The sequence below is a fragment of the Mus musculus genome, chromosome 17 (genome assembly GCF_000001635.26).
Source record: "Mus musculus strain C57BL/6J chromosome 17, GRCm38.p6 C57BL/6J".
Taxonomy (NCBI): domain Eukaryota; kingdom Metazoa; phylum Chordata; class Mammalia; order Rodentia; family Muridae; genus Mus; species Mus musculus.
This window is the reverse complement of record NC_000083.6, coordinates 33,327,940-33,348,407: the sequence shown is the minus strand read 5'-3', so window position 1 is coordinate 33,348,407 and position 20,468 is coordinate 33,327,940. Positions and strand designations below refer to the sequence as shown.

At 38.7% G+C, this 20,468-nt stretch overlaps 1 protein-coding gene across 4 annotated transcripts in view; it reads left to right on the top strand.

The window, feature by feature from the left end:
* The window catches only part of Zfp81 (zinc finger protein 81), a 29,555-nt gene extending 10,489 nt beyond the window's left edge, over positions 1-19,066 (top strand). Inside the window, exons 2-5 of one of the 4 annotated variants that reach the window (XM_030249697.1) lie at positions 10,157-10,307; positions 11,560-11,686; positions 11,899-11,953; positions 12,755-19,066. In XM_030249697.1, the coding sequence (XP_030105557.1) occupies positions 11,653-11,686; positions 11,899-11,953; positions 12,755-14,165 (1,500 nt within the window). In that variant the 5' untranslated portion in view covers positions 10,157-10,307; positions 11,560-11,652 and the 3' untranslated portion in view covers positions 14,166-19,066. Of the gene's footprint in view, positions 1-9,338; positions 10,308-11,559; positions 11,687-11,898; positions 11,954-12,754 lie in introns of those variants that run through there. The other 3 variants (XM_030249698.1, NM_207541.1, XM_030249699.1) reach the window with 3 other exon arrangements.
* The last annotated feature ends 1,402 nt before the right edge of the window (positions 19,067-20,468 follow it).

The window sequence follows — 20,468 nt, the reverse complement described above, 5'->3', positions numbered from 1 at the left end:
CTGTTATCCTTTGTAGGGCTGGATTTGTGGAAAGATATTGTGTAAATTTGGTTTTGTCATGGAATATCTTGTTTTCTCTATATATGGTAATTGAGAGTTTTGCTGGGTATAGTAGCCAGTGTTCTTTTAGTATCTGTATGACATCTGCTCAGGATCTTCTAGCTTTCATAGTCTCTGGTGAGAAGTCTGGCATAATTTTGATAGGTGTGCCTTTATCTGTTATATGACTTTTTTCCCTTACTGTTTTTAATATCCTTTCTTTGTTTAGTGCATTTGATGTTTTCATTATTATGTGATGGAGGCATTTTGTTTTTTCTGGTCCAATCTATTTGGAGTTCTGTAGGCTTCTTGTATGTTCATGGGCATATCTTTATTTAGGTTAGGGAAGTTTTCTATAGTTCTGTTGAAGATATTACTGGCCCTTTACATTGGGAGTCTTAGCTCTCTTCTATACCTATTATCCTTAGGTTTGGTCTTCTCCTTGGGTCCTGGATTTCCTGAATGTTTTGGGTTAGGAGTTTTTTGCATTTTTGCATTTTCTTCGACCCTTGTGTCAGTGTTTTTTATGGTATTTTTTGCACCTGAGAGTCTCTCTTCTATCTCTTGTATTCTGTTGGTGATTCTTGCATCTATGACTCCTGATCTCTTTCCCAGTTTTTCTATCTCCAGGATTGTCTTCCTTTGTGATTTCTTTATTGTTTCTATTTCCATTTTTAGACTCTGGATGGCTTTGTTCAATTCCTTCACCTGTTTGGTTTTGTTTTTCTGTAATTCTTCAAGGGATTTTTGTGTTTCCTCTTTAAGGGCTTCTACCTGTTTTCCTGTGTTCTCCTGTATTTCTCTAAGGGAATTATTTATGCCCTTCTTAAAGTCCTCTGTCAGCATAATGAGATGTGATTTTAAATCTGAATCTTGCTTTTCCGGTGTGTTGGGGTATCCAGGACTTGCTCTGGTGGGAAAACTGGGTTCTGATGATGCCGTTCTTGTTTTCTGTTAGTAGGGTTCTTGTACTTGCCTTTGGACATCTGGTTATTTCTTGTGTTACTTGGTCCTGCTGTCTCTGATTGAAGCTTTTACCTCCTGTGGGCCTGTAAGCTTGTGTCAGAACTCCTGGTGAAACCAGCTCGCTCATGGGTAGGTTTTGTGTGTGGAGGGTTGTGGGACAACTCTAAGTCTCGAGTGCAGAGGGAGACCAGAAGGATCTTGTCCTCAGCTGCTGCACTCTTTCTGTGCCCTGTGCACTCCTGGCAGGTCCTGCTTTGGACTGTTATTGGGGTAAAAGTGGTGATTTCACCTCTGAGCTTAGGAGTGAGAGTACTCCCGGGGTACCAGCTCTCTCCTGACTGGATTTGTGCGCAGAGAGCTGTGGGGCAGACTTAGGTCTGGAGTGCAAATGGAGACCGGAAAGATCCTATCCCCCAGATTTAGACTTTTCATGGTGACCAAGTTTTCTGGATGTTTGTCCTGTAAGTTTTTTAGATTTAACATTTTCTTTGTTTGAGGTATCCCTTTCTTCTATTGTGTATCCAATGCCTGAAATTCTTTTGCCCATCTCTTGTAGTCTATTAGTGAGTCTTTATGTTTCCTGTTCAAATTCCTAAATTTTTCATTTCCTGATATTAGCATTATCCATCATCATCATCATTATTTTTCCATTATCATCATCATTATTATTATGCCTTTTCTTTATTCTAGTTCTACTTTCAGGTCTTGAACTGTTTATTTCATTTCCTTCCACTGTGTTTTCTAGATTTCTTTCAGGGACTTTTCTCTCTTTGAGGCCCATTTTCATGTTCATAAGGGGTATTTTAAAATATTTTTCTTGTGCTGCAGCTGTGTTATAATACTCAGGGTCTTCGATGGTAGGGTTGCTGGGCTCTAGGGCAGACATATTGTCCTGGCTGTTACTGTTTTTATGTTGCCATCTAGGCATCTAGGTTTGGGAAGATTGTAGTGCTAGGTGCTAATATTTGGTCATCTTTGTTGGGTCAGTGTTTTGTTCCTTGGTTTCTGTTGTCACCTCTGGTTCTCAGGAGAGTATGGTGGCTCTGTTGCCTGATAGCTGTGGTCACTAGGGATTCCAGGTAAAATGTGTTTCTGGGTATTGTGACCTGACAGTAGTAATTGGGTATGAGTTAGGATAGAGGACTAAAGGGTCCAAAAGAGGGCGCAAAGCAGGGTATCTCACTAGGGTCTGCTTTGTCTCCTGGGAATGAGGGCACAGAGTAAGGAAAGGTCACAGCAGGTCTGCCACCAAGCTGAGGATAAGAATGGGGGATTGGACTTGGAGGGATGGAGGGAAAGGGAAAGGTCTGAATTATTTAGTCTTCCTGCTTTTCTGGCCGATGTGGCCCACTGGTTAACAGAGAAGGTCTTTTGGATTTGGGGGCTGGATTAAAGCAGAGTGGGGTGAAGGAAATTTAGAAAGGAAGATCTGTGTGATCCCTTGGAGAAGGAGACAGAGAGGAAGGGGAAGCTGCAGAGCTTGGCATGAGAGGGGAAAGGATTGGATTTGGAAGACCAGAGAGAGAAATGAAGATATGCAGTTAGCCTGCCTGCTGGAGTTAGAGGAACTTTAGAGAAGAAGATCTGTGAGATGCATTGGGGTCGTGGGGGAAGAGAGGCTTCATTAGGTGGTCTGCAACATATCTAAGACTGGAGTATTGGTTTTGGAGGACCAGAGGAGAGGATCTATTTTGCTAATAATTCCCACCAAAATTAATAACCAGTGGTTGTATATTTCTGGAGTAACTACTCAGGAAGACGAGGAAGAAAATTGATGAAACGTGACTCTAACGTGTAGGCATAAATTTTTGTAACATTTTTAATAAGGGTTCCACTTCTCCTTTAGTCTATTACCCAGCAGAGGTAGTGGAAGAGAAAAGCTATTAGGACATGGGGGAAGTGGGCCTGTTTAGTAATAGTTCTTTGGGGTGAGCTCAATCTTTTCTTTTAGTAGTTTAGCCCTGTAGCACACACCAATTATCACTTAGTAGCTGTAGACAAGTCCTAGGCAGGCAGACAGCACATTTACCTTCTGAGGCATTTGTCCTTACATGTGGTTTTTGTACTCTACATTAAAAAAAAATTGTTACACTGTGTGTGTGCGCACATGTGTGATATATCAAGGAGTGATGGGGACATTCTGAAAAATTTGTTCTCCTTATGTCATTGCCTATTGACATTCTTCAATAAAATTATAGTATTTGTATACTAGCTTAGAAAATTTCCCTGATGAATCTTCTTTTTTTGGGGGGGCATATATATATATATATATATATATATATATATATATATATATATGCACATACATATATATAAAGAAATTTATTTTCTAATGATAAATCTTGTGGTTTGAACATTTCTTTTTTTTGTTTTTTTTTGAATTAGGTATTTATTTCATTTACATTTCCAATGCTATCCCAAAAGTCCCCCACCCACCCATTCCCACTTCTTGGCCCTGGCAGTCCCCTGTACTGAGGCAGATAAAGTTTGCACGACCAATGGGCCTCTCTTTCCACTGATGGCCAACTAGGCCATCTTCTGATACATGTGCAGCTAGAGACATGAGCTCTGGGGGTACTGGGTAGTTCATAATGCTGTTCCACCTATAGGGTTGCAGATCCCTTTAGATCCTTGGTTACTTTCTCTAGCTCCTCCATTGGGAGCCCTGTGATCCATCCAATAGCTGACTGTGAGCATCCAATTCTGTGTTTGCTAGGTTCCAGCATAGTCTAACAAGAGACAGCTATAACTGGGTCCTTCCAGCAAAATCTTGCTAGTATATGCAATGGATCCATCCCCTGATTGTGGGATGGATCCCTGGATATGGCAGTCTCTAGATGGTTCATCCTGTTGTCTCAGCTCTGAACTGTGTCTCTGTAACTCCTTCCATGGGTGTTTTGTTCCCAATTCTAAGAAGGGGCAAAGTGTCCACACTTTGGTCTTAGTTCTTCTTGAGTTTCATGTGTTTAGCAAATTGTATCTTATATCTTGGGTATTCTAAGTTTCTGGGCTAATATCCACTTATCAGTGAGTACATATTGTGTGAGTTCCTTTGTGAATGTGTTACCTCACTCAGGATGATGCCCTCCAGGTCCATCCATTTGGCTAGGATCCATAGTACTATGTCCAATTTTCTGAGAAACCCTCATACTGATTTCCAGAGTGGTTGTACAAACTTGCAATCCCACCACCAATGGAGGAGTGTTACTCTTTCTCCACATTCTCACCAGCATCTGCTGTCACCTGAATTTTTGATCTTAGCCATTCTGACTGTTGTGAGGTGGAATCTCAGGGTTGTTTTGATTTGCATTTCCCTGATGATTAAGGATGTTGAACATTTTTTCAGGTGCTTCTCAGCCATTTGGTATTCCTCAGGTGAGAATTCTTTGTTTAGCTCTGAGCCCCATTTTTAATGGGGTTATTTGATTTTCTGGAGTGCACCTTCTTGAGTTCTTTATATATATTGGTTATTAGTCCCCTATCTATTTGATTTAGGATAGATAAAGATCCTTTCCCAATCTATTGGTGGCCTTTTTGTCTTATTGACGGTGTCTTTTGCCTTACAGAAGCTTTGCAATTTTATGAGGTCCCATTTGTCGATTCTCTATCTTACAGCACAAGCCATTGCTGTTCTATTCAGGAAATTTTCCCCTATACTTATATCTTCGAGGCTTCTCCCCACTTTCTCGTCTATAAGTTTCAGTGTCTATGGTTTTATGTGGAGTTCCTTGATCCACTAAGATTTGACCTTAGTATAAGGAGAAAGGAATGGATCAATTCACATTCTTCTACATGATAACCTCCATTTATGCCAGCACCATTTGTTGAAAAAGCTGTCTTTTACACTGGATGGTTTTTGCTCCCTTTTCAAAGATCAAGTGACCATAGGAGTGTGGGTTCATTTCTGGGTCTTCAATTCTGTTCCATTGGTCTACTTGTCTGTTGCTATATCAGTACCATGCAGTTTTTATCACAATTGCCATGTAGTACAGCTTTAGGTCAGGCATGGTGATTCCACCAGAGGTTCTTTTATCCTGGAGAAGAGTTTTTGCTATCCTAGGTTTTTTGTTATTCCAGATGAATTTGCAGATTGCCTTTTCTAATTCATTGAAGAATTGAGTTGGAATCTTGATGGGTATTGCATTGAATCTGTAGATTGCTTTTGGCAAGATAGCCATTTTGACTATATTGATCCTCCCAATCCATGAGCATGGGAGATGTTTCCATCTTCTGAGATCTTTAATTTCTTTCTTCAGAGACTTGAAGATCTTTCACTTCCTAATTTAGAGTTATGCCAAGGTATTTTATATTATTTGTGACTATTGAGAAGGGTGTTGTTTCCCTAATTTCTTTCTCAGACTGTTTATCCTTAGTGTACAGAAAGACCATTGACTTGTTTGAGTTAATTTTATATCCAGCTACTTCATTGAAGCTGTTTATCAGGCTTAGGAGTTCTCTGGTGGAATTTTTAGTGTCACTTATATATACTATCATATCATCTGCAAAAAAGTGATATTTTGACTTCTTCCTTTCCAATTTGTATCCCCTTGATCTCCTTTTGTTGTCGAACTGCTCTGGCTAGGACTTCAAGTACAATGTTGAATAGGTAGGAAGAAAGTGGGCAGCCTTGCCTAGTCCCTGATTTCAGTGGGATTGCTTCCAGCTTCTCACCATTTAGTTTGATGTTGGCTACTGGTTTGCTGTAGATTGCTTTTATCATGTTTAGGTATGGGCCTTGAATTCCTGATCTTTCTACCACTTTTATTATGAATGGGTGTTGAATCTTGTCAAATGCTTTTTCTGCATCTAATGAGATAATCATGTGGTTTTTGTCTTTGAGTTTGTTTATATACTGGATTACGTTGATGGATTTCTGTATATTGAACCATCCCTGCATCCCTGGGATAGAACCTACTTGGTCAGGATGGATGATTGTTTTGATATGTTCTTGGATTTGGTTAGCTAGAACTTTATTGAGGATTTTTGCATTGATATTCATAAGGGAAATTGGTCTGAAGTTCTCTATCTTTGTTGGGTCTTTCTGTGGTTTAGGTATCAGGGTAAGTGTGGCTTCATAGAATGAGTTGGGTAGAATACCTTCTGCTTCTATGTTGTGGAATAGTATGTGAAGAACTGGGATTAGATCTTCTTTGAAGTTCTGATAAAACTCTGCACTAAACCTATCTGGTCCTGGGCTTTTTTTGGTTGGGAGACTATTAATGACTGCTTCTGTTCCTTTCTTTTTTTTTTTTTTTTTTTTTGGTTTTCCGAGACAGGGTTTCTCTGTATAGCCCTGGCTGTCCTGGAACTCACTCTGTAGACCAGGCTCGCCTCGAACTCAGAAATCCGCCTGCCTCTGCCTCCCGAGTGCTGGGATTAAAGGCGTGAGCCACCACACCTGGCTAGCTTCTGTTTCTTTAGGGGATATGGGACTGTTTAGATCATTAACCTGATCTTGATTTAACTTTGGTATCTGGTATCTGTCTAGAAACTTGTCCATTTCATCCAGGTTCTCCAGTTTTGTTGAGTATAGCCTTTTGTAGAAGAATCTGATGGTGTTTTGGATTTCTTCAGGATCTGTTGTATGTCTCCCTTTTCATTTCTGATTTTGTTAATTAGGATGCTGTCCCTATGTTCTCTAGTGAGTCTGGCTAAGGGTTTATCCATCTTGTTGATTTTCTCAAAGAACCAGCTCCTTGTTTGGTTGATTCTCTGAATTGTTCTTCTTGTTTCCACTTGGTTGATTTTGTCCCTGAGTTTGATTATTTCCTGCCCTCTACTCCTCTTGGGTTAATTTGCTTCCTTTTGTTTTAGAGCTTTTAGGTGTGTTGTCAAGCTGCTAGTGTGTGCTCTCTCTAGTTTCTTTTTGGAGGCACTCAGAGCTATGAGTTTTCCTCTTAGAAATGCTTTCATTGTGTCCCATAAGTTTGGGTATGTTGTGGCTTCATTTTGATTAAACTCTAAAAAGTCCTTAATTTCTTTCTTTATTCCTTCCTTGACCAAGGGATCATTGAGAAGAGTGTTGTTCAGTTTCCACGTGAATGTTGGCTTTCCATTATTTATGTTGTTATTGAAGATCAACCTTAATCCATGGTGATCTGATAGGATGCATCGGACAATTTCAATATTTTTGTATCTGTTGAGGCTTGTTTTGTGACCAATTATGTGGTCAATTTTGGAAAAGGTACCATGAGGTGCTGAGAAGAAGGCATATCCGTTTGTTTTAGGATAAAATGTTCTGTAGATATCTGTCAAGTCCATTTGTTTCATAACTTCTGTTAGTTTCACTGTGTCCCTGTTTAGTTTCTCTTTCCATGATCTGTCTATTGGTGAAGGTGGTGTGTTGAAGTCTCCCACTATTATTGTGTGAGGTGCAATGTGTGCTTTGAGTTTTACTAAAATTTCTTTAATGAATGTGGCTGCCCTTGTATTTGGAGCATAGATATTCAGAACTGAGAGTTCCTCTTGGAAGATTTTACCTTTGATGAGTATGAAGTGCCCCTCCTTTTTTGATGACTTTGGGTTGGAAGTCGATATCATTAGATATTAGAATGGTTACTCCAGCTTATTTCTTCAGACCATTTGCTTGGAAAAGTGTTTTCCAGCCTTTCATTCTGAGGTAGTGTCTGTCTTTTTCCCTGAGATGAGTTTCCTGTAAGCAGCAAAATGTTGGGTCTTGTTTGTGTAGCCAGTTTGTTAGTCTATGTCTTTTTATTGGGTAGTTGAGTCCATTGATATTAAGAGATATTAAGGAAAAGTAATTGTTGCTTCCTATTTTTTTTGTTGTTGACGTTGGCATTCTGTTCTTGTGGCTGTCTTCTTTTAGGTTAGTTCAAGGATTACTTTCTTGTTTTTTCTGCGACGTGGTTTCTGTCCTTGTATTGTTTTGTTTTGTTTTGTTTCTTTTCTGTTATTATCCTTTTAGGGCTGGATTCATGGAAAGATAATGTGTGAATTTGGTTCAGTCCTGGAATACTTTGGTTTCTCCATCTACAGTAATTGAAAGTTTGTCTGGGTATAGTAGCCTGGGCTGGCATTTGTGTTCTCTTAGTGTCTGTATAACATCTGTCCAGGATCTTCTTGCTTTCATATTCTCTGGTAAAAAATCTGGTGTAATTCTGATAGGCTTGCCTTTATATGTTACTTGACCTTTTTCCCTTACTGCTTTTAGTATTCTATCTTTATTTAGTGCATTTGTTGTTCTGATTATTATGTGTGGGGAGGAATTTCTTTTCTGGTCCAGTCTATTTGGAGTTCTGTAGGCTTCTTGTGTGTTCATGGGCATGTCTTTCTTTAGGTTTGGGAAGTTTTCTTCTATAATTTTGTTGAAGATATTTGCTGGCTCTTTGAGTTGAAAATCTTCATTCTCATCTACTCCTATTATCTGTAGGTTTGGTCTTCTCATTGTGTCCTGAATTTCCTGGATGTTTTGAGTTAGGATCTTTTTGCATTTTGTAGTTTCTTTGATTGTTGTACTGATGTTCTCTATGGAATCTTCTGCACCTGAGATTCTCTTCCATCTCTTGTATTCTGTTGCTGATGCTTACATCTATAGTTCCAGATTTCTTTCCTAGGGTTTCTATCTCCATTGTTGCCTCACTTGGGTTTTCTTTATTGTGTCTACTTTCCTTTTTAGGTCTAGTATGGTTTTCTTCATTTCCATCATCTGTTTGGATGTGTTTTCCTGTTTTTCTATAAGGACTTGCAACTCTTTAGCAGAGTTGTCCTGTATTTCTTTAAGTGAGTTATTAAAGTCCTTCTTGATGTCTTTTACCATCATCATGAGATATGCCTTTAAATCCAGGTCTAGGTTTTCGGGTGTGTTGTGGTGCCCTGGACTGGCTGAGGTGGGTGTGCTGGGTTCTGATGATGGTGAGTGGTCTTGGTTTTTGTTAGTAATATTCTTACGTCTGCCTTTTGCCATCTGGTAAACCCTGGAGTCAGTTGTTATAGTTGTCTCTGGTTAGAGCTTGTTCCTCTTGTGATTCTGTTATTCTCTACCAGCAGACAGGGTAGACTAGCTCTCTTCCCGAGTTTCAGTGGGCAGAGAACTCTCTGCAGGCAGGCTCTACTCTTTCAGGGAAGGTACACAGATATGTGGCGTTCAGACTTGCCTCCTGGCAGAAGATGAAGGCTGGAAACAGGACCTGTCCCAGAAGCTGTCAGCTTCTGTAGTCCACACTCTCACCTTTGCAGACTAGTGGAGTCCGGGAGCCAAGATATCTCCTGCAGATGCTCAGGCAAAGCCCTCTCCGTCCTGGCGGACACCTATCCTCTGTCAGGGAAGGTGCCCAGATGACTGTGCAGAGTAGTCTCAATGGAGTCTGGGATCCAAGATGTCTCCCGTAGATGCTCAGGCAAAGTCCTCCCTGGCTGGGCAGACACCTATCCTCTGTGCAGAGTAGTCTAGGTGGAGTCTGGGATCCTAACCTGATGAATCTTTTTTAGAATTTAAATGAAAGCTGGTCTGAAAACTGATTCTAACCCATACAGCTCTTTAAGAACCTAGTGCACCCTTCTTGAAGATGTCTTCAGTGAAATTATAAGTGGATTTGGTTTTTGTTTGGTTTGATTATTTGTATGTTTATAATATAAGTTGGTGGCTATACGTACATACATACATATATACATACATACATATATGGCACATATATACTCATATATGTAATCTGTTATTTCAGAAGGATTTTAAACTTTCTATTTGTAAGAGTTTTCTCCTCTATTATAATCTTGTATTCCTATTATGGTATTGGCCTCACAGGGTAAGGACCACTTGCCCAAACGTGGTAATGCATACAATGAATTGGGCCCATACAATGCATGGCTATGCTACCATCCTCTGGAGCACAGAGAGTGTGGGTCAGAGACAGGCTTCAGAAGTTAGTTCTCTTCTTTCAGTGATGCAACTCAGGCTGCCAATTTGGCTGCAGGTTTTCTTATCTGACCTTGGTGTAACACACTTTGACAGAAGATGTTTCATGTTATCTATCATACCAGAGGAGGTTGTTTATATATTTTTTATTTTATGAGAATTATATGCATAATATAATAATGATCATATCTGCCTTCCATTTTCCACCTCTAACATCCTAACTGTCCTTCCTAACATGCCCCTCCCCAACTTCATCTCTTTTTTTTTCTTCCTTATAAGGCATTAAGCTCATTTAGTACATCCCATATGTGCGTGCACTGGTATGGTACCATCCACTGGAGCATAGGAAACTACCAGTGGCCACACCCTAAAAGAAGAATGCTTCTCCATCCTCCAGCAGCTACCCACTGCCAGCAACTCCTTAGTGAAGGTGGGAACATGGAGAGAATTTCCCTATTTATGCCAGAAATTTGGCTGGGTTGATCTTGTGCGGGTAACCATAGCTGTTGTAAATTCAAAAGTACAATAGCCATGTTATGTTCAGAAGTCAGCATTTTATAGCACTCCTGTCCACCCTCTGGCTCTTAAATTCTTTGCACCTCTTTCTGATGTTCTCTGAGCCTTGGAGGGGTGGAAGTGGAGTTGATAAAAATATTTTGTTTAGGGCCGACATTCTCAGTCCCTCCCTCCCTCCCTCCCTCCCTCCCTCCCTCCCTCCCTCCCTCCCTTCCTTCCTTCCTTCCTTCCTTCCTTCCTTCCCTCCTTTCCTTCCTCCCTCCCTCCCTCCCTTTCTCCCTTCCCTCCCTCCCTCCCTCCCTCCCTCCCTTCCCTCCTTTCCTCCCTCCCTCCCTCCCTCCCTCCCTCCCTCCCTTCCCTCCTTTCCTCCCTCCCTCCCTCCCTTCCCTCCTTTCCTTCCTTCCTTCCTTCCTTCCTTCCTTCCTTCCTTCCTTCCTTCCTTCCTTCTTTTTTGTCAAGGTTTTCCTACGTAGCTCTGGGGGTCCTGGATTTCGCTATGTAAGTTAAGGCTGGCCTTGAATTCATGGAGATCTACTTCTGCCTCTTGAGTATGGCATTAAAGGCATGTGCCACCATGCCTGGCAAATTCTCAGTCTTGATAAGAAAGAGTTCATCCAGATTTCCATTGGGTTTTGATCAGAGAAAATCTCTTAGCATGTCAGAAACAGGCAAAAAGTTGGAAAGATACTAGGAGTACTTCAAATACTATATTGTTATAAAGCATTGCATGGCAGTGACTCCCCTTTTACTGTTAAGCTGGTTGTATCTATTCCAATGATTGTCCTCAGTCTTCATAATTAACTATTATTGACAAGTAGACATTTCTACTAACATACAGGCTCCCTAGAGCTGGTGTCTACTCTGATGGATTCCAAATTAATAAAGATGCAGGATTCAGAGAGTACTGAGGCTAACATCACAAGAGATAGTCATGTTCTGGTATTTGTTTATCATATAGTTCCATATTAGCATCAGGATTGTGTGACAGTGTGAGAGTTAGAATAAATAGAAAATGAGTATTTACTATTTATAAATACTAAAAGTAATGTCAACCATGATGCATAGGAATATATGAAGAACAAATCATGAAGCGAGGCAATCAAGTCACACTGTGTTTCCAGTGTTTCTTCACCATTAGTCTTGTAAATGTATGTGGATTATTTTAGGAACCAGTGACCTTTGAGGATGTGGCTGTGAACTTCACCTTAGGAGAGTGGGCTTTGTTGGATTCTTATCAAAAGGAGCTCTACAGAGATGTGATGAAGGAAACCTTTAGCAACCTGATCTCCATAGGTAAAAAATACAGCATGATAACTTTTCCTTGTTCACTCAGAAAAATAACTGTTTCTTATTCATCTGTGTACTTGCATAATTTGAAATACTGAAAGCTGTTGGTGAATATTGCATGCCTTGTTACATTGTACCACAGAGTGTGGGGGGAACCAGAATGTAATGATTTTTAATGTAATGTTGAATATAATACTTTCTTTGGGTTTACCTTTCAGGGAAAAGCGAGGAAGACAATATTGAAGATTACCAAAATATTAGGAGAAATTTGAGGTAATGTATTCTCAAAGAAAACGAGTTTACATCAAATACTTGAAAGTTATAGGAAATCTGAGCCTCAAGTAAATAATCCAAATTTACAAATTTGCTTAATGTGAACTGCATTGAATTTGACCATTCAGAATTGGGGAATCCCAACTCTGTACTGGAACGTTGCACAATATCCTGCAACTTTACACTGTATGAGACATTTTCCAATTCTCTCATTATACAGAAACTTTTCCTTTAAATATGAAATTATTTAATATATTCTTAGACTTGGAATATAAAATACATGTCTGGGATATATTGTGACACACCTTCATAAAATTCCATTAAAAATATTCATCTATGTCAATTCCATAAAACCTGACCCTCATCATTTTGCATAGTGAACATTCAATTTTGGTAAATTGGGAAAGATATGAGCTAGCCATGAAATAAGGATAAGTAAAGAACAAAGTCTGAAATGAGCAAAATAAACCACTGTGTATCTACTTATCTACCACTGTGTATTACAGCTTTTTGTAAATGTATGTGTTGATTGTTTTAGGAGACAGCAATGATATTAGAGAAACTAAGAAGATTGTATGATGTCCTCAGGGCCTGTAGTTCAGTGTTCAGTCCTTTCAGGTTTATAAATTGTTTTCCCTTAATATGAGGTCTTTCTTTGTGACTCAGGTTGACCTCAAACTTGCAGTTGCTCAACCTTTACCCTCTAAGTATTACAATAACAAGTGTGGCAAACCCAGCCTCCAACACTTTTCGGGCTAGCCATAAGACTATAGTACTATTCTTTTTTTTTTTTTTTTTCAGCACTCTCATGGTTGAAGGATTCTATGAATTTGAACGTGGTATTCAGTATAGAGAAATGCACCAACAGATTCAAGAGCATATCGTTAATAAGTACATACCTCCCGGAATAGTAGTATATGAAAACAGTGCAAGTAAAAATGATGTCATTGGTCTTTCACAGTCAGATGTGCACCTCAGACTACTAACTGTAGAGAAACCATATGAGTATCAGAAATGTATGGAAAAGCCTATTAAGCATAAGAAATATTGGAAAGATCTTGCATATTCTGAGTCTTTTCTTGCCCATGAGAATCCTCCCAAAGAGAAACCATATGGAAATAAACAGTCTAATGACCCCTGTAGGAGTCTCACTTCTGATCAAGATTATGAGACAACACATACTGGTGATAACCTCCATGAATACAAGCAATTTGAAACGGCTATCATGACATGTAGTTATGGTCAGTCATATGAAAGAATCCAAACTGGAGAAAAACCATTTGTGTGTAAGCAGTGTGGAGAAGCCTTTGTTAATTCCAGTCACCTTATCAAACATTATAAAATTCATACCAGAGAGAAGACATTTGCATGTAAATATTGTGGGAAAGCTTTCATTCATCCAAGGGCCTGTTATAACCATGAACGAACTCATACTGGAGACAGACCTTATGTGTGTAAACAATGTGGGAAAGCATGTATTCATTCTTACCACCTTCTCCAACATGAAAGAAGTCATACCCGAGAAAAACTTTATGCGTGTAAGCAGTGTGGGAAAGTATTCGGACGTTCTTCGTACCTTCGCAAACATGAAAGAATTCACACTGGAGAGAAACCGTATTTATGTAAGCACTGTGGGAAAGCCTTCAGTGATCCCACAACCCGTAACAATCATGAGAGAACTCATACCGGAGAGAAGCACTATGTTTGTAAGCAGTGTGGGAAAGCATTCATTCGTTCTTCTCAGCTTCTGATCCATGAAAGAATTCACACTGGAGAGAAACCTTACTCCTGTAAGCACTGTGGGAAAGCCTTCACCTATTCCAGTGCCTGTTACATTCATGAGAGAATTCACACTGGAGAAAAACCCTATGTGTGTAAGCAGTGTGGAAAAGCATTTACATGTTCCACATACCTTCACAAACATGAAAGAATTCACACTGGAGAGAAACCGTATTCATGTAAGCAATGTGGGAAAGCCTTCATCCAACATAGGGCTTGTTACAATCATGAAAGAATTCACACTGGAGAAAAACCCTATGTGTGTGTGCAATGTGGGCATGCATTCACTTTTTCAAAATCCCTTCAAATACATGAAAGAAACCACACTGGAGAGAAACCATATGTATGTAAGCAGTGTGGGAAAGCCTTCACATGTTCTACATATCTTCACCAACATGAAAGAACTCACAGTGAAAAGAAATCTAGTGGGTAGAACTTATACCAATGTAAATCATTTGAGAGTCTTTGTATCCAGCTTGCTGTTATTACAAGAAAAGAAGGAAGTATGGAGAGAAACCAAGAGAATATGAGCAATTGTGTAATTTTTACTTACAATGCAAGTATACATAGGCTATAAAGCCTGTTGTACCAGGCTTGTTGGTTTATGGCCTTTTATTCTAACACCAGGGCAATGGAAGTTTAGAGAATTACAACATTCAGTAACCTTAGGCTACCTGAAGGGTTTGAGCAATGCTTGAGAGATTTAAGAAGTACCATTTCTAACCAAATGAAATTGTCATTGTACAAAATAAAAGTGTACATTTTAAATGAGAGTCATTACATTTTTTTCATGGAGTTCAATATTGTATAAGCAAGAAATATTGTGAAGAAACAGAGGCAGTTTTTTGTAAACTCTTAGTTAAAACCTGAAATACACTAAAACTGTAATAAATGATTTATTTTTGTTCCATTCTTAAGCATATACTTAAAAATAACTGAAAAACTTTTAAAATATGGTTTAGCAAATAAAATAACTTTGGCATTGTTTCACCTGCCTGTTTTTTTCCAATGGCTGGAAAACTGGGGCAGAACAGGGACTTTAGCCCACAGTTGCAATCCACAGGATACGCTGTAAGGAACAATGGTAGCATCTGTATAAAGAAACCACTTGCATTTTGGTGATAAAAGACTGTTTGGTAAATTATTAAATTTCAATTTACTGGCTGCTGTTTTTAAAACAAGTAATGCAGTTTCTTTTGTTAGACGGCTGTATTCGATTTGTTAAATTCAAATGTATTTGTAATCCTCCAGTATATTTAATTTTTAGGTACATTTTGAGTAATCTTGTTTCCTGTAAAGTTATGAAGGTATACTTGTTGTTAGTGTTCTTCAGGCTGTTATTTTATGGCATGTTATTTTTTGATAATATTAATTATTTTGCAGTTTCTTTACATTTAGGTGCATACTTGAGAGTAACTTTGTACATAGATTTTATATTTTGTAGTTTTAATGTATGTTTTCTTCCAATACGTTTTTGGTATTTTATTATTTATTTTGTACAAGTATGTTTGTGTGTGTGTGCCGCAGCACAGGTATGGAGAACATTCAAGAGTTGCTCCCCTACCAGGCCTCCTTAGCAAGCACCTTTACTCATTGAGCCTTATCATCAGCCCCAAATATGATTTTTGCCCTGTTGTTTTCTTTTATTTTTTTGAGACATAGTCTCTCTAGGACCTCACTACAGATACCAGACTGGCCTTGAATTGCAGAGATCTGCCTGCCTATCTGCCTCCCAATTGCTGAAATTAGAAAAGTGTGTGTGCCACTATGTCTGGCTGATTTTTATACATAATTTACATTCTTTAGCTGTTTTCTAGTAAGTAGATTAAAGAGTGTTAGCTTTCCTATTGACTCAGAAGGGACCTTCAGTTACTCTTTCATATTCAACAGTTTAAAATTGAATTATCTTTATATGTTAGAACCCATTGTCACGTTGAAGAGTTTGAAACTGATGTGTATCATGTAATTTCTGCCTTATGTTTATGTTGTTCAGCTTTTATTGCAAGCTTTTAATTGCTCATTAAAACAAGTATACCATGCTGATATAAATAGTTTCCTGGTCAAAAATAAGTAAGACCATACCATTTATTCCAATAAAATGTATGAATCGTAGTAATCTTTTCTAGTAAGATTAATGTTGGTGTTATTCTTCATTAAATGCAATTTTAAACCCGCTTGGTACTTGTTTTAAATGAACTGATTACATTTTCATGTAGTTTGGTGTCTCTGTCTGTTAAAAATACTTTGTGATTGAATATACTTCTGTCTTTTGGAATTGGTCTCACCCGGAAGATTGTGATACAAAGGAAGTAGTGACTCAGGAGTCCAAGTTGATCTCATTTTTAAAAGGTGGTGATTGTGTTTTCATGATTGCAATTATGTTTGCATTTTCAGACATCTGTCCAGGATGTCACTTTTTTCATCTAGCCTAGTTCCTGAGGAGACTTACTTCCTTTTCCTACTGCCAGGCCTTTAGACCCAATTGTGTGGACTTGTTTTCCCTGGTGTCAACTCAGTATTTCATTATTTACTGAACTGTGTTTTCCATTAATACCAGTGCTTCCTAGATTCCATAAGATTGCATCCTGATACATCCTGATAAATGGGGGGGGTGGGGGGGGAATGAATGAGATGTATATTTAAAACAAACTGGTGAACACTTAACTTTTTGGCCTACAGTGTTACTTAGTATAAAGTTCGTTAAAAACATCAAACCATGTGTATTTTGTACTAGACCATTCATTCATTTGGACTATGTAGTGCATGCTACTTTTGTGTATATGTATACATATTGTCTCCACAGTGCAGCACTCCTGCATGCGGAAGGGCTAGAAAGAGGCAGAGTAGGGAATACAGCTAGTTAAAATTCATCTTTAGTGGGCAGTGATAGCACATGCTTTGAATCGCAGCACTGAAGATGCAGAAGCAGGAGGATCTCTTGAGTTCAAAGCCAGCCTGGTTTACAAGGTGTCGGGACAATCAAACTGTTATAGAGAAACCGTCTCAAAAAAACAAAAGAACAAAAAATAAATAAATATAAGTAGGCCAGGTGGTGGTAGCAGATGCCTTTAATCCCAGTACTCAGGAGGCAGAGGCAGGCAGATCTCTAACCTTGGTCTACAGAATTCCAAGACGCCAGGGCTACGCCCTGTCTCAAAAGGACAACAACAACAACTAAAGCTTTCAAACATTTACCAAACTTTTTCACCTTGGCTTTGATCCCACCACTCCCAAAATAAGAAAAATCAAGGATCAAAATAAAGGTTCTTAATGAAATTAAACTTTGTAAATAGGAAATTTGTATTTCATTTGTTTCATCAAATGAATTCTTTTTTATTGTTCTTTAAAATATCACAAACATTTTTAAAAGGTAGCCGAGCACCTTGTCTCCTCTTTTCATTTCTGTTGGTCTCCATTTTCTAGGCATTTGGAAGCCTATTTTATGTATAATAAACTGGGCAACAGAATTACATAAAACATGTCTGTAAATGTCAACTACCACAATAGAAAGTAATTCTAATTTTTGACAGTTTGTATGAAGAGGAAATAAATAACTTTTATATATTTACTGAGTATTTGGAGCTCTTTGCCTAGAATTCTATTCGTTTTATTGGCTCTTTTAAGGGTTCTTTAAATCCTTAGTATTTATTTGCTCTGTGTGTGAATTCTGCAGCTAGTAAGGCATTTCTCCAGCTCTGAGAGCTGTAAACATGACCTTTTCACTGTATCATCCTTATCATCAGGACCAAGAACACGCTTTTATTAATTTTTCACATAACAACTGCAATTGAAGTCTTGTGAAAGCCAGGTTGTAAAGGAATTATAGGAGAAAAATAATGCAACCACAAGTATTAGGGACTGAGTAACTAAACTACTTGAAGGGAGAACCAGTTTTTACCATAGAACTCAAGGGAAAAAGAAAAAGAAGTGACACAACCTTATAACCCAGTGCTGGGGTAGGTGGAGACAAACCATGGGACTCTGGACAGCCATGCTAGCTTGTTTCATGAGTTTATGGCCAGTGAAAGACTGCCAAAACAACAAAATATAGACAGCACCTGAGTAACTGACAACCAAGGTTGTCCTTTGGCTTCCATGTGCATGACATATGCACATTTAATATAACTGAGTCATGGGGCTGGAGAAATGGCTTAGCAGTAAGGAGCACTTGCTAAGTTCACTTCCCAGTGCCTGGGTTTGGGTGGGTCACAATAGCCTATAAATCCGATTCCAGCAGATCCAATGCCCTCTTCAGGATTCTGTGGGCACTCAAAGATAATTGCATATACCCCCACAAATGCACACACACAAAAATGATAAATCTTACTTTAAAAAGCTGAGACACAGAAATAAATACAAAGGAAAGACAAAGTCACTTGCCTTTAAGGTTGAAAACCAAAAGTAAAATGAAAGACTGAATACAAAATATCTATATATTGTATTCGTTGCAAAGGTGTTAAAATGTAAGAGCATATTAATGTGATTCAGCCACCGGACCAATAGACGGAGTAATTACAAAAGAAAGGTTTTAAAAACATTCATGGGCCAGTAAGATGGTTTGGTGGGTTAAAGTACCACACAACCCTGATCTGAACTCTAACCCCAGGGTTCATAGTAAAAGAAGTGACCTGAGATGTGTGATAGTGGCACACACCTTTAATCCCAGCACTTGGAAGGCCAAGGCAGACAGATCTCTGAGTTTGAGGCCAGCTTGCTCTACAGAGTTCTAGGAAAGCAAGATCTACACAGAGAAATCCTGTTTTGAAAAACCAAAAAAGATGAAGAGGAGACCCGATTCCAAGCAGTCTTTGACCTCCACCCTCACTGTGGTATGTATAGTTGCCCACACATATGTACACAATAATTTTCAAAATCAGTAATCACGAGGGCTTGGGATATGATCTATTGTTCTCTCTTAGTTTATTGATTAATCTTAACTGAGTGGTTAGATTGAAGGTCACCTTTTATGTAAACTCCATTTCACAATGAGACCCTAATAAAGTATCAAGAAGCAATGGACATGAGGATGAGTGAAATGACATTGGGAGTTCCTAGCCTGTATATAAGCATCATACTGTGGGCAGGACAGCTGAAGTGAACAAACTTTAAGGTTTTGTTTGTTTTAAACTTGCAATTTTCCTGCCAGTATTCACTTATGTTAGCAACTCTTCAAGAGGCTTCCAAGCCTTAGGTTCCGACTGCTTTTGTATCGTGCCTCTCTTGTGCCGTATACTTGTTTAGCAATCTTTTCAGTCTGTAAGTAGCACTGCTGTATTTTCCATGCCCTGACTGTGTAATTCAATCTAATAAACCCCTCTTAATATGCTGTATAAATTCTGTTGGTTGCTTTCTTTTAGAGAACACTGACTCCTCCATGGGTTAATATGGTTATGAGCATATTAACATGAAACATTTTGCATGTACTTGTAGTACTTGGATGGTACTGAGACCTTAATACTAATATTTTGTATCAATAACATCTTATTGGCTAATTCAAAGAAATAGTCCCCTTGTTTTGCTTTGTTTTGTTCTGTTTTACACTGCTCAAGAACATCAGAAGGCGTGGGTAGGGGGAAGCTGCAAAATGCTGTCTTTGGGGCATGACATGGCTATTGTATACATGAACTCAAAACAGTTGTTACTTATACAAGTGCAAAACCAAACCAGTTATAAAATTCCCTCAAAGATTGGAAAGGGGCTCCCTGTGGTTGAGAAGTTGTTGGAAGTTGATGGATGATGGGAAAAGGGAGTCATTTTGAGGATGGTGAATACTGATAGGATCCCCGAGCTCCAGTGGATGCCATCATAGTCATGAATGTACTGTTTTTACTCAGTTAAAAATAAATACAAAGGATGGCATGAAGTATAGAGAGACGACGGAGCAGCCAGAGGGAGTCAGTTGGGGAGAATGTGAGGGACAGATATGATTGAGGTATATTATATACATGTATGAATTTTTCAAAGAATAGAAATTAATAATAAATTTAAAATAAAAAATTTCCTACCATACTATTCTCATGAATCTGCGCCTTTAAGACATTTAAAATATCCTAAAAGGGGATGAACTCAATTATTCATGGGATTTTCTGATCATTTGAGGTCCGGTTCTCAGTATGTAGACACAGAATACTTTCCCCATAGAAATGCCGAAGGTTGCACTCTTCATCCAGTGTAGACAATGAAGAATTACATACTTGGTAACTAATTTGTTAGTCCCGTTGACATGCCTGTTATTACTTGCACATTAGGTTTTTTACTCCTCCCATTGACCTGATGGGTTGCAATAGTATTTGACTATCATGTAACAGCAGTGGGAGCTGAGTCTAGATAATGTAATTTCAAAAATCTTTTTTAAAATTATATCCTGTTCCTTCTTCAGAACATATGCTGAAATAAAAATACATGGATATGATACCTTCAGACAGGAAAATGGACTCTGGTACTCTTTTTTTAAATTAAAATTCTCAACTAACTGCATTAATGAACTATACCTTGTTTGTATACCTTTTGCCAAAATAGTATGCTCCTGACAATTAGAGCTTTTGCCTGCCTATTGTTCAATTATTGCTAGAGACGTTAACTTGAAATGCCATGCAACATTGTTCCTGGCTCTCTCTTACCCCAGACAGAATTCTCAGGGTTCCCATTTGCTCTGCACCATAAGAGCAGCTGTATCTCCCACCCTATCCAAGCCTGAGGATCCTACAGATCATCACCCTCAGTGTGTCTCCACCCC